Genomic DNA, 12830 nt, shown 5'->3' with positions numbered 1-12830 from the left:
TGTTTCAGCCAATCAGAGCAAAGCGCACATGCACGCACATGCATGCATGTGAATGGTGACCATACCATCCTGTAGGAGTCCTTTATGTCTATCTATGTTGTAAATCCCATGCTGTTTGGTTGAAAACCAAGGGAGTTATACTCATTTAAAGTTTCAGCCAATCAGATTGCAGCGCACGTGCATGCGCGTGATTTCATGAAAAAATTTATGCATCATATTGTAGTGCATCCTAATGCATGTCTATGTTATAAATTTCAAAGCATTTCATCATAAAACAAAAAAGATATTAAGATTTCAGTTTCAGCCAATCAGAGCAAAGCGCACGTGCATGCGCGTGAGTTCATGCAAATTTGACCATGTCATCTTATCTACACAACTTCTATATCTTTATTATATAATGAGTTTCAAAACATTGTATCAAAATATAAAAAAGTTACATTCATATGAAATATATCAGTCATTTTACTCAATGCACGCGCCCGCACGTGCATGCGAATGCGCGCAAAATGACCTTCGTTCGGCACATCTACACAACATGCCTACTAACCCTAAAAAGGTTTTAACTTAGTTTGGTGAACAGTTTCTGAGAACACTTCCGGACAAAAAAGTACCGGAGAAGAAATAAGAAGAAAAAAGAATAATAATAATAATAATAATAATAATAATAAGAAACAGAGTAAAAACAATATGTTCCCCAACTTCGTTTGGGGAACATAATAAGAAACAGAGTAAAAACTAGGGCTAATTGTAACGGGAACCGTTACAGATGTTCCCCAAACACTCCCCAACTCCCTTTTGGTGCCTTATTCCCTGTAAGCTTCATTTTAATAGGACGAACTCTATGCCTTTTAGACTATAACAATGTTTTCCCAGAAGTATATTCAGAATATTCAAACTTATGCATTGCACGCATGCGCATTTGAATGCATGTGCGTAATGACCATATCATCTTGTCTACACTATTTGTATACTAGAAATTACAGCATTTTATCCAAAAGTATTAAAAAATACGTTTTAATCTAGTGTATTTGTAATTTTGCTCATTTCACGTGCACGCACGTGCATGCATGTGCATGTCGACTGTATCTTCTTGTAGGAGTCTGTTATGTTTGTCTATGTTCTAAATCCCATCCTGTTTGGTTGAAAAACGAGGAAGTTATAGCCATTTTAAGTTTAAGCCAATCAGATTGCAGCGCACGTGTATGCGCATGTTTTCATGACAACTGTTATATATCATATTGTAGGACATCCTAATGCATGATTATGTTTAAAATTTTAAAGCATTTCGTCAAAAATTAAAAAAAGATATTGCGATTTATGTTTCAGCGAATCACAGCAAAGCACACGTGCATGCACGTGCATGCATGTGCATTATGACCATACCTCCTTGTCGCAGTCCATAATGTTTGTCTATGTTCTAAATCCCATACTGTTTCGTTGAAAAACAAGGGAGTTATAGCCATTTAAAGTTTAAGCCAATCGGATTGCAGCGCACGTGCATGCGCGTGTTTACATGACAATTGTTATATATCATATTGTAGTACATCCTAAAGTATGCCTATATTTTAAATTTCATAGCATTTCGTCAAAAAACAGAAAAGATATTGAGATTTTTGTTGCAGCCAATCAGAGCGAAGCGCACGTGCATGCGCGTGAGTTCGTGCTAATTTGACAGAGTCACATTATCTACACTATTAATATATCCTTATTAAATGAGTTTTAAAATATTTGATCAAAAAATGTTAAAGTTATGGCTATATAAAGTATATCCGTCATTTCACTCATTTCACGCGCCCGCACGTGCATGCGTATGCGCGCAAAATAACCTTCGTGTTGCACACCTACACTACACACCTATTAACCCTAAAAAGGTTTTAGCTCAGTTGAGTGAACAGTTTCTGAGAACACTCGCGGACAAAAAAAGTACCGGAGAACAAAGAAGAAAAAAAAGAATAATAACTAGATACGATCTCGTTGCGAGCAACGAGGGGTCTTCCGTCCGATTCTGAAGTAAAAAACGAAAAATCTAGCAGAAAAAGTGATAAAAAAAAAATTGGACATCCGGGGGAGCGAACCCGGGTCGCCCGCGTGACAATCCGATGCACTAACCATGCGGCCATAGGAAACATCGCTTCAAATTTTTAAATACGAAAATCTCGAGATTGCCTTTTTCGATTCTAAAACAAATTACATATTTTGCATTCGCAAAAGAGTCACCTTTAAGATATCTAATATCAAAGAAAAATATTGGAAAACAAAAAAGTTGAAAAATTGCGGTTTTTTAAATTCGCTTCCGGTATCGACCGGAAGCACTGACGAATATATGAAAGTATAGGTGCAAAACTACAACATGTAGTCTATTAGTCCTGAAAATGACAACATTCTAGCTTTTGTCGTTTTTGAGTTTTTGTGTCGACAAAATGGTCACTAAAAATTCGATTAAAGATCGATAACTTAGGACCGGAAGTGATTTTTCAAAAATTAAAAAAAATGGATCAAGTTTAGATCAAGATACATCATCTCTGAAAATTTCAAAGAAATCCGTCCACGCATCTCTGAGAAATCGTCTGCACAAAATTTGGACGAAAAAAAATAATAATAATAATAGTGAAAAAGAAACAATAGAATAATAGAAGGGTCTTCCGTTGGAGACGGAAGACCCTAATAATAATAATAATAACTAGTGCTAATTGTAACGGGGACCGTTACAGATGTTCCCCAAACGCTCCCCAACTCCCTTTTATAGTCATATTCGCTGTAAGCGTAATTAAATAAGACAAACTCTATGCATTTGAGATTTTAACAACGTTTACCCAAAAGTGTACCATGTTCATTCAAATTTTATCGTTGCACACTTGCGCATGTGAATGCATGTGCGTAATGACCATATCATATTGTCTACACAATCTATATATTTTAATACGCTAAATATTAAAGTATTTAATCCAAAAGTTTTAAAAGAAAACGCTCATTCAAGTGTATTTTTTATTTTACCGATTTCACGTGCACGCACGTGCAAACATGAGCATGATGACCATACCTTCTTGTAGAAGTCCATTACATCTATCTATGTTCTAAATCTCACCCCGTTTGGTTGAAAACCAAGGGAGTTATAGCATTTAAAGTTTCAGCCAATCAGATTGCAGCGCACGTACACGCACATGTATGCATGTGCATGGTGACCATACCTTCTTGTAGAAGTCCATTATATATATCTATGCTCCAAATCCCATCCTGTTTGGTTGAAAACCAAAGGAGTTATAGCTGTTTAAAGTTTCAGCCAATCAGATTGCAGGGCACATACACGCACGTGCATGCATGTGCATTGTGACCATACCTTCTTGTAGAAGTCCATTATATATATCTATGTTCCAAATCGCATCCTGTTTGGTTGAAAACCAAGGGAGTTATAGCTATTTAAAGTTTCAGCCAATCAGATTGCAGCGCACGTGCACACACGTGTTTTCATGATAATTGCTATATATCATGTTGTAAGATATCGTAATGCATGGTTATGTTCAAAATTTCAAATGATTTCGTCAAAAAACAAGAAAGATATTGAAACTTTAGTTTCAGCCAATCAGAGCAAAGCGCACGTGCATGCGCGTGAGATCTTGCTATTTTGACCATGTCATCTTGTCTATTCTACTAATATATCCTTACATTATGAGTTTCAAAACATTTCATCAAAAAATAGAAAAGTTAAGGCAATATACATTATATTGGCCATTTAACGTGTTGCACGTGCGCGCTCTTGCAAGCACGTGCGCGCAAAATGACCTTTGTTTGGCAAATCTACATAACATGTCTACTGACCCTAGAAACATTTTACCTTAGTCGGATGTGTAGTTTACAAGATCACTCAAGGACAAAATTTTCCCAGGAATAATAATAATAATAATAATAATAATAATAATAAGAAACAGAGTAAAAACAATATGTTCCCCAACTTCGTTTGGGGAACATAATAAGAATAATAACTAGTGCTAATTGTAACGGGGACCGTTACGGATGTTCCCCAAACGCTCCCCAAATCCCTTTCTGTGCCTAATTCCTGTAAGATATTTTAAAAAATATGATCAGTATCGAAGGATTTCATCAAAGAATTATAAAAGCTACAATGATATAAAATATATGTCAATTAACACATTGTATGCGCAGGCACGTGCATGTACATGCAAGATGATCATGGCATGTTGTCCATACAATTAACATAACTATATATCGTGAGAATAAATGAAAAAAAATTTTTACAATATACATTTTAATGTTTTTTTTAAATATTGGCCATTTTGCGTATTTCGTGCGTGCACGTGCATGAATGCATGTTCGTGCATTCAATTTTATAGTAACATTATGTAGGAATCCATTATACCTAGTCATATTATAAATTTTATCCCGTTTCGTTGAAAACTAAGAAAGTTATAGACATTTAAATTTTCAGCCAATCAGATTGCAGCACACGTGCATGCGTATGCTTTTCATGATAATTCTTATATACCATGCAGTAGATCTTTATAATGTCTAGCCATGTTCAAAATTTCAAAGGATTTTGTCGAAAAATAAGAAAGATATTGAGACTTTAGTTTCAGCCAATCAGAGCGAAGCGCACGTGCATGCGCGTGAGATCTTGCTATTTTGACCATGTCCTCTAGTCTATGCTTCTAATATATCATAATATTATAAGTTTCAAAACATTTCATCAAAAATTTAAATAGTTACGTTTATATCCATTATATTGGACATTTCCGGCGTTGCACGTGCGCGCTCTTGCAAACACACGTGCATGCACATGCTTTCATGATAATTCTTTTATATCAGGCTGTAGATCTCCCTAATGTATGACTATGTTCAAAATTTCAGAGGATTTTATCGAAAAACAAGAAAGATATTGAGACTTTAGTTTTAGCCAATCAGAATGAAGCGCACGTGCATGCGCATGAGATCTTGCTATTTTGACCATGTCATCTTGTCTATGCTACTAATATATCCTTATATTATGAGTTTCAAAGCATTTCATCAAAAATTTAAAAAGTTAAGGCTATATTCATTATATTGGTCATTTCACGTGTTGCACGTGCACGCTCTTGCAAGCACGTGCGCGCAAAATGACCTTGATTCCGCAAATCTACATAACATGTCTACTTACTCTAAAAAGGTTTTACCTACATCAGACGAACAGTTTACAAGATCATTCCCGGACAAAAAAGTACCCAGGAAGAAGAAGAAAAATAATAATAATAATAATAATAATAAGAAACAGAGTAAAAACAATATGTTCCCCAACTTCGTTTGGGGAACATAATAAGAAACAGAGTAAAAACAATATGTTCCCCAACTTCGTTTGGGGAACATAACAATATGTTCCCCAACTTCGTTTGGGGAACATAATAAGAAACAGAGTAAAAACAATATGTTCCCCAACTTCGTTTGGGGAACATAATTAAAGACAGGTAAGAAAGTTGCATTTACGCCTAACTATTAACTGATATATAAAGGAGAAACTGCAGAATTGTTCACTAAGCATATTCTAGAAGTGGAGATTCTAAAACTCTAAAGGACCTTTATTCTAATTAAAAATTAACCAAATTTTCCAAAAGTTAATTACCGGTACATCGAAACATACAACTTTTCTACGATTTATACAACGAACTTTTTTTTAATTGAAACAGACTACTAACAGAAAAGTTAATGCAAAGGTCAGGAAATTCAACAACCTCGTAGTTTGAAATCCATAAAGTTTTTTTTTCAAACTCAACGGTATAAATTGAATGTGTTGATAACGTCGATTGCTTGTGACGTCACTGTCAAATTACGTAGATCGCTTATGATTAAACAATCAATTTATGGTCACATTAAGAACGTGTTTTACGGAGATGTAAAAACGCCTTGTTCAAATAGTGTTACATAAGGGAAAACATTTGTAAATGTAAATATTCAAATTCATAGGCCTTTGTTTTTATACTAAATCTGAATGCGGAATATTCCGTCAACCAGATCAATATACATAGGATTCATGATGGGCGTGACCGTCTACAAGAGATGGTCACTCCTCCTGGACACCTGATCCCATCTCTGGAATATCTTAAGACCTTGTATTTTAGGCTTGTTTTATAGAATTGTATTGTTTTTAGATTTTTAGATCAATCACTGTTCATTATTTTGAAATTATTTAAAGCATAAGTAGAACTTCTGCAATTTGGAGATTTTATTTATCCAACTCGTTAAGTGGTTTATATACTAGTATACGAAGATATCAATTATTTGAATTTTTGTTAATTTGGTGCTCCATATATATGAAAAGATTATGTCAGATTTGATAGAAGTTGGCGTTAATTAAATAAAAAATGGGAGTTCAGTTTAAAAATATATATATATGTCAAAATAACAGGATACATTTTGATAAACGAGTTAACATCTTATTTCTGAATCACAGATCCGGTCAACACCGGCACGTAGGGTGTCTTTAATAGTATGTGGTAATATAAATAGCCCCTCTTTATACCTGGTACGAAAAATTCCTGCCTAAGGGCTGTAGAGAACGATAAAAGTCCTGTAGGTTATTGGTAGACCATGACTTTACTGATTCTGTTTTCTGTCTTTGGTTTACTAGAAGGAGCACACCAAGGGATTCTCAATTTGTATCACCAGAAATATAATGGAGATGTAAGTATCATCCATGAAATCATATTATTTATTTGAAAATGTTGTTTTCACTGTATTTTTAAAGTTTTCTGTAAATATTAATTCTAACATTTTAACTGATTTGAAATGGTAAAATGTAATTATTTTTGGAAAAAACTAAGTTGTAAACAAATTGTAAAGGCGGATGAAACGGATTCTTTTCTGATAGAAGACACAAAAGCTTTATCATATTGGGTTAATTCTTGTCAACTCATTTTAAAAATTATTTGGAAATAAAAAACACTGCTCCACGTGTCTATAATTTGCTATTTGTACAGTGCAACAGCAAATTTTAAGTCATATATCAAACAATTGCGAAAACTTTATTTTTTGTTTTGCTTTTTTTTTTCAGATTCTTAAAAAAATATTTTATACGTACGGAAAAATAAATCCACATTTATTTTTGTTCGTATCTTAAACAAATTTGCCACTTTATTATTTTAGGGCACCTACTACGGGGCTGGAACAGGTGGTACCTGTAGCTACCCCCCACCCAGTATGCCCCCCGTGGCCAGTAAACTAGACAAGTTGGTGGCCCTCAATGCGCCCCAGTTCTACGGATCCCTGTCTTGTGGAATGTGTTTTAGAGTGAGTACCAAACAGACCACAACATCAGTTTTTCGAACTGGTAGTTCTCTATAGCGGAGAAAAATTTAATTCATGGTTCCAAGCATATATAAACGTGTTTTATTCCATTACCTATTTATTATTACGTTAAAATAGATAAATTTATTTTTTAATTTAAAAAAATAAGTAAAATTAAATCTTTTTAAGGTTCATGGAACTGGTCAGGGAGCTGGCAATGACCCAATTACTGGAACTTTTACCGCCTACGTCAAGGACCTCTGTCCGGAATGTCACGCCGGTCAGTTCTTATCTTAAAGGATACAGACGTGTCCAGTTTATCTTTGACTGACCACTTTATTAATGAGAAAGCTACTGTAGAGACAGAAATATTCTCACTCTGAATTTTTTGCTAATGATTTACATTTTACATGTACCGGTACAAATTTTGTACCTCCACATTTATGACATTTATTACTAAACCAGAAAATTTTATATTCATAAATGTACTACCGGCTAATTACATTATTTTATAACAACCTTGAGTTAGTATGGGCATTGATTCAGAGTAGTTTTTAATCAATGTCTCTTTACTATCAGATAAGGAATTTTTTTAAAAAAACCTACTCAATCCTTGTAAATGGTCAATTCATTAATTGAAAATATTAATTACTAGTACCCTTATAAAATTATGCACCAGTACTTTACTTTGCTATTAGGCTCTTTGGACTTGGCTGAGAATGGGGACGGAAGATGGAAGATACAAATTCAGGCCATTCAGTGTCCAGTCGGAAACACCAAAATCGAATACAAATTCCAAGGCAGTAATAACTGGTATCTGAAATTACAAATACGAAATGCAAGGTGAGATAGAAAAATGATAGCTTGATCAAAATTAACTAAATACATAATAATCAGTCAAAACTTACAACAATGCTTGCATATTTCTTTCATTAGACCAAATCCTAACTTAAATTATATATATAGAAACATAAGTTCATGAAAGTTTTCTTAAGGAAAAATATGATCTTGTGACAGAATTCCGGCTACCAAAGTGGAGATGTATCAACCAAAATCTCATACATGGTCAGCTTTACGTCACACCACAGATGGATTCTGGATATTTGGCAATGACCATATTGATAAACCAGTGGTCACTCCAATTAGAGTGCGCCTGACCGCAGCCAATGGGGAAACAGTGGTGGACCACATCCCCAGATTGGGTAAATATCAAGAAAACGGTGCTCCTCTGACTTTTCCATATTATTATTAACAAACATAAGGCTTACCAGGGTTGTTCTTCTTAAAAATCATTCATATTTCAAATAATATCAATTCATTTATTAGCTTCTGGATTTGTAATATTTGTTCAGAAATTTGATGGAAAAAGATGCTTTTACTTTTTATGTTAATTTATTTATATTTTTAAAGAGGGTACCAAGTTGAACCATGTTATATTATTAAGTGCAAGCATATTAAAGATACGATTTTGAAAGCATCTTCTTATTTTACCTTCTAGTATTTTTCATATATAGCTGCTGTCACAAAATGTCTTATATTTTCAGCAAACGACGCCGTTATACATGGTGATGGAGTACAATTCAGCCTGGACTCCTCCTTACCTCATTAATTTTACATCCACTGTAAATCCGGTCATCTTGTTTCATGAAAAGTGTTCAAAATTTGAATTATGTATGTGGTGCTTTGCTTTGAATTATGTATGTGGTGCTTTGTAAATAAATACTCTATTCTCGGAGGATCAAATAGATATAATAAATTGGAATAGAAGCTTCATTTTTGTACTTCTTTTTTGTTGTCCCCCGTCTCGCGAAAGCGAGGGGACATTAAATCTCATTCGTCTGTCCGTCTGTTACCAAAACTTTAACCTTGCTCATAACTTTTGATTGGGAGGGACTATGACTTTCATATTTCACATGCGTATTCCTTGTGACAAGACCTTTCTTTGGGTACCACCAAATTTGACCTTGGAGTTTGACCCACTTTTACACAAAATTTCCAAACTTTTACTTTGGCCATAACTTTTGAACAGTAGATAATAGGACTTTTATATTTCATATATGTATTCTTTGTGGCAGGAACTTTCATTGGATATCAACAACTTTGACCTTTTGACCTTGACCTTGGAGATTTCCGTACTTATGAAAAAACTTTAACCTTGGCCATAACTTTCGAAAGGTATGGGCTAGGGCTTTCATACTTCACATATGTAATCCTTGTGAGGAGACCTTTCATTGGATAACAACAACTTTGACCCTTTGACCTTCACCTTGGAGTTTGACCTACTTATTAAAAACTTTAACCTTGGCCATAACTTTTGTACGGTTCGGGCAAGGGCTTTCATACTTCACGGTAGTAATACTTGTAGCGAGACCTTTCTTAAGAAACTACCAATATATATTTAATTCGTATTTAAGAAAAGTTGAATCTTCGCTATTTTGCCATATGGGGTCATCAGGTTCACTTCCTTATAACATTTGATTGAGAAGAGATAGGGCTTTCATATCTGACATGTACATTACCCATGACAAGATTTGACACAATATGTCATAACAAATGACATCCCACCCAAAAAGACACCGAAAGCGGGGGACCACAATTCTTTGAATTTGCTTGTATCCATTATAACACCGAGTGAATTCATGTTTTGAATATTTCTCGATAGCACATTGTTATATTCATTGTTAAAGAGAGAGGGAGAAAGATTTTCCTCACCAATTATACGCTTGGATATCTCTTTGCAAAACATGCCTTATAATTGGATAAATTTGTAATAGCGATATTAAAATAAAAAAGGGTATTCAATTTCAAAAGTCCATTGAAGCAATAGAACTGTGAATCAGAGCAAAAAAGACCTAAAATTGAGATGCGGTTAGAGGACATACAGGAGTAAGCATCCCATGTCAACCGGTAACACTGTGTGTTTTTTGATCAGGCAAACGTAAAAATCCGTCGACAATGGAGTTTGTAATGAAATAAAACATAAAGATATTGAAGAGTACGCGTGCTCAAGAGAACAATACAAAAAGAGCAGAGCAAACACATCTTAGCATATCAGAGGTCGGATAAAGGAGTAAACATCTTCTGTCGACCGCTCAAACCCGCTGTGAGCCCCTCGTGTTGATCGGGGGAAATGAAATAATCTGTAGATAGTTCAGTGTGTAAATAATGGCTTAGTCAGAATTCTACTTAAGGACAGATTGTATTAATTATTTTTTGCTGACAAGGTAATTGTATCGACAACAGAGCTTCGGAATTGTAAGCTCTAAACGACACTGTTGATATCTTTGTTTTATCAACTTGTTTGTAAATAGTTTGTCTTGTTTTTAAACAACATTATTCTCATATAGAGCAAGTTTTTTTTATCGAATTAGCAACTAATGTGACTCGGGACCTCGAATAATACAGTCTGATTCGAAGGACCGGTTTCCAGTGGGATTCGAACGCCGTTATTCCCCGTTGATCATTATAAGGATCAACTCCTTATTTAGCGACTCCTACAGGATATATGTATTGATTCAACGAAGAAATGACAATAAATCTTGTTCATTTGAAATCGCGTCGTCAATATATCTAAATGTTGAATAAAAAATGAATTCTGCTTCATGTGAATACAAAAATAGATCGGCTTACTAGCATAACGGGCGCAATGTTACCATGGAAATTCAGACAGATTTTGGAAAACTTTAAAAATCCAAAATTGTACAGAGACTCAGTAATGTCAATCAAGGTCAGAAGGGAGTGCTGACTCCTCCATGGCACCTGATCCCACCTCTGATGTTTCGGAGGTCCGTGTTTGCTCTACTCCTATTTTGTTTGTTTTATGGACCTTGAGATTGAATACTGTTCGTTATCTCCATATCCTTCATTCAAAGCATCAACTTCGAACTTTTGTGTAAACGATCATAATGTTTTTAACAAACTGATTTTGCAAATGATATATAATTTATCAAATTTAAGAGTGGTTTTATATTTTTCATGTTTATTGAAAATGCAGCTGTATACGATATAGAAAAGCTGGATTGATTGTGTGAAGTGTTGAAAAGTTGCAAAATTTTGGTAAAATTCTGTGAATTCAAATTTTCTTACGATTCCTAAAGATTCCTTGGAATTTTTAGGTATCCACACCTGATGTTCACCTCTTCTCAAATATATTGTCATAAAGTATTCTCCTAAAGTTTCTCCCTCTTTGCTGTAAATACTTAAGTGAGATATAATCAAAGAGGCTTGATAGAATTACCTACTATGTAATTTTAGTTATAAGGGGTTTTATGTACTGGTAGTTAGGAGCCTAGTATAGAAATGGTAATGAAAATTCATGTTGATTTTTCGGAATATATTGAGAATATTAAAAACTATTTTAAAGAATTTCATCTTTAGAGAGGTAACTATGAGAAAAATTGGATTATCATTTGTAGAATTAAACCCAAGTTCCTCTGAAGTAGAATAAAAATAATGAGCCCTAGAAACGTACCGAAATCGCAATACATTTGTAGATACGCTTATATTCTTCTACAGGGAATTGTTTACATTTAGTATGTCTTGAGATTTCTTCGTAAATAAATATGGGTTCAATATACTTTTATTTTTATCCAAATATATCTCTATAATTGATCGTTCTTCCAATGAGATTATTTATAAACTCCATGTACAAAGAAAGAAGACACCTGTACTGTGACCATGACATTTTTATTGTGTCCGCCATCTTCGTGTTTGCAGGGGACTGACATCTTTGCTTTCTTTCGACTGTTGCTGACAAGTCGTGCTTGAAACAAATTGTTAATCTATATAAAAACAATAAAACAGGCTAAATAGTGATGAAAATCTCACGCAAAATACGCCTTGTTTATTATTTCTGTTTTCACGATGGCTGTAGCCATATTTTTTCTTGTGTTTGGAATAGTGCAGGCTCAAACAAACAAAGATGTTCTAGATCTCTATCGATACAAATATCAAGGAAATGTAAGTATAGTAGAATGAAAACCCTTCTCAATCTTTAGATAACTGTTCATTTGATATACATTTTTGAAATTTCTTTCAGTTGGGGGGAGGGGGCTATTACGTAAAAAACTGCTTCAAATTTTGCACCTTTTCTGTATTTTCAAAAACTATTGATCCCATTTTGCTTTGAAAACGACGAATAATAAGTAATTCTTTGCATTCTATAGATTTTAGAATGTAGACGTTACATATGTTGGACAAAGATAAATCATTAATTCAGAAATTCTGTCATTTTCTTTTTCATTTTTGGACAGGGAATGTTTTATGAAGCTACCCACGGAGGGACGTGTAGCTACGATCCTCCAAGCATGCCTCCCGTTGCTCAGAACATCGATAGGACGATAGCCATCAATGCTGGTCAGTTTTACAGAGGCTATGGCTGTGGCGTCTGCTACAGGGTATGTTTTGCAGGGCAACTGTATTTTTTTTTTTTAAGAAACCATGCTTTTACAAGAATTTGACTGTTCTGTGATCTTAGCTCGTCCATTTCGTGCTTTTTTTAAAAAAATAAAAACCATGCTTGATAAATATGTAAAAATCAAAACTTATTTTCAATTTTTTAA

General features: G+C 34.3%; 2 protein-coding genes across 2 annotated transcripts in view; both read left to right on the top strand.

Annotated features, from left to right (window-relative positions):
• The first annotated feature begins 6511 nt into the window (after window positions 1-6511).
• LOC134248391 (expansin-YoaJ-like) lies at window positions 6512-8945 on the top strand. The gene is made up of 6 exons (XM_062730798.1): window positions 6512-6666; window positions 7129-7272; window positions 7459-7549; window positions 7968-8112; window positions 8287-8471; window positions 8814-8945. The coding sequence occupies exons 1-6, from the start codon at window positions 6574-6576 to the stop codon at window positions 8876-8878; spliced, it is 723 nt and encodes a 240-aa protein (XP_062586782.1). The 5' UTR covers window positions 6512-6573; the 3' UTR covers window positions 8879-8945.
• Window positions 8946-12080: 3135 nt separating this feature from the next.
• The window catches only part of LOC134248393 (uncharacterized), a 1795-nt gene continuing 1045 nt past the window's right edge, over window positions 12081-12830 (top strand). Inside the window, exons 1-2 of the mRNA XM_062730800.1 lie at window positions 12081-12228; window positions 12522-12665. Of these exons, the coding sequence (XP_062586784.1) occupies window positions 12133-12228; window positions 12522-12665 (240 nt within the window). The 5' untranslated portion in view covers window positions 12081-12132. The remainder of the gene's footprint in view (window positions 12229-12521; window positions 12666-12830) is intronic.

This window comes from Saccostrea cucullata, unplaced genomic scaffold (genome assembly GCF_032062105.1).
Source record: "Saccostrea cucullata isolate Sc308-1 unplaced genomic scaffold, CSIRO_AGI_Scuc_v1 ctg1926, whole genome shotgun sequence".
In the NCBI taxonomy this organism is placed as follows: domain Eukaryota; kingdom Metazoa; phylum Mollusca; class Bivalvia; order Ostreida; family Ostreidae; genus Saccostrea; species Saccostrea cuccullata.
The sequence above is the reverse complement of the archived record's forward strand: the minus strand, read 5'-3'. Positions and strand labels throughout refer to the sequence as shown.

Bases quoted from the DNA above. Each gene is read 5' to 3' on its own strand.
- LOC134248391 (XM_062730798.1), top strand. From the start codon at position 6,574: ATGACTTTACTGATTCTGTTTTCTGTCTTTGGTTTACTAGAAGGAGCA. The intron at 6,667-7,128 runs GTAAGTATCATC...TTATTATTTTAG, and splicing joins ACCAGAAATATAATGGAGAT to GGCACCTACTACGGGGCTGG. The intron at 8,113-8,286 runs GTGAGATAGAAA...ATCTTGTGACAG, and splicing joins TTACAAATACGAAATGCAAG to AATTCCGGCTACCAAAGTGG.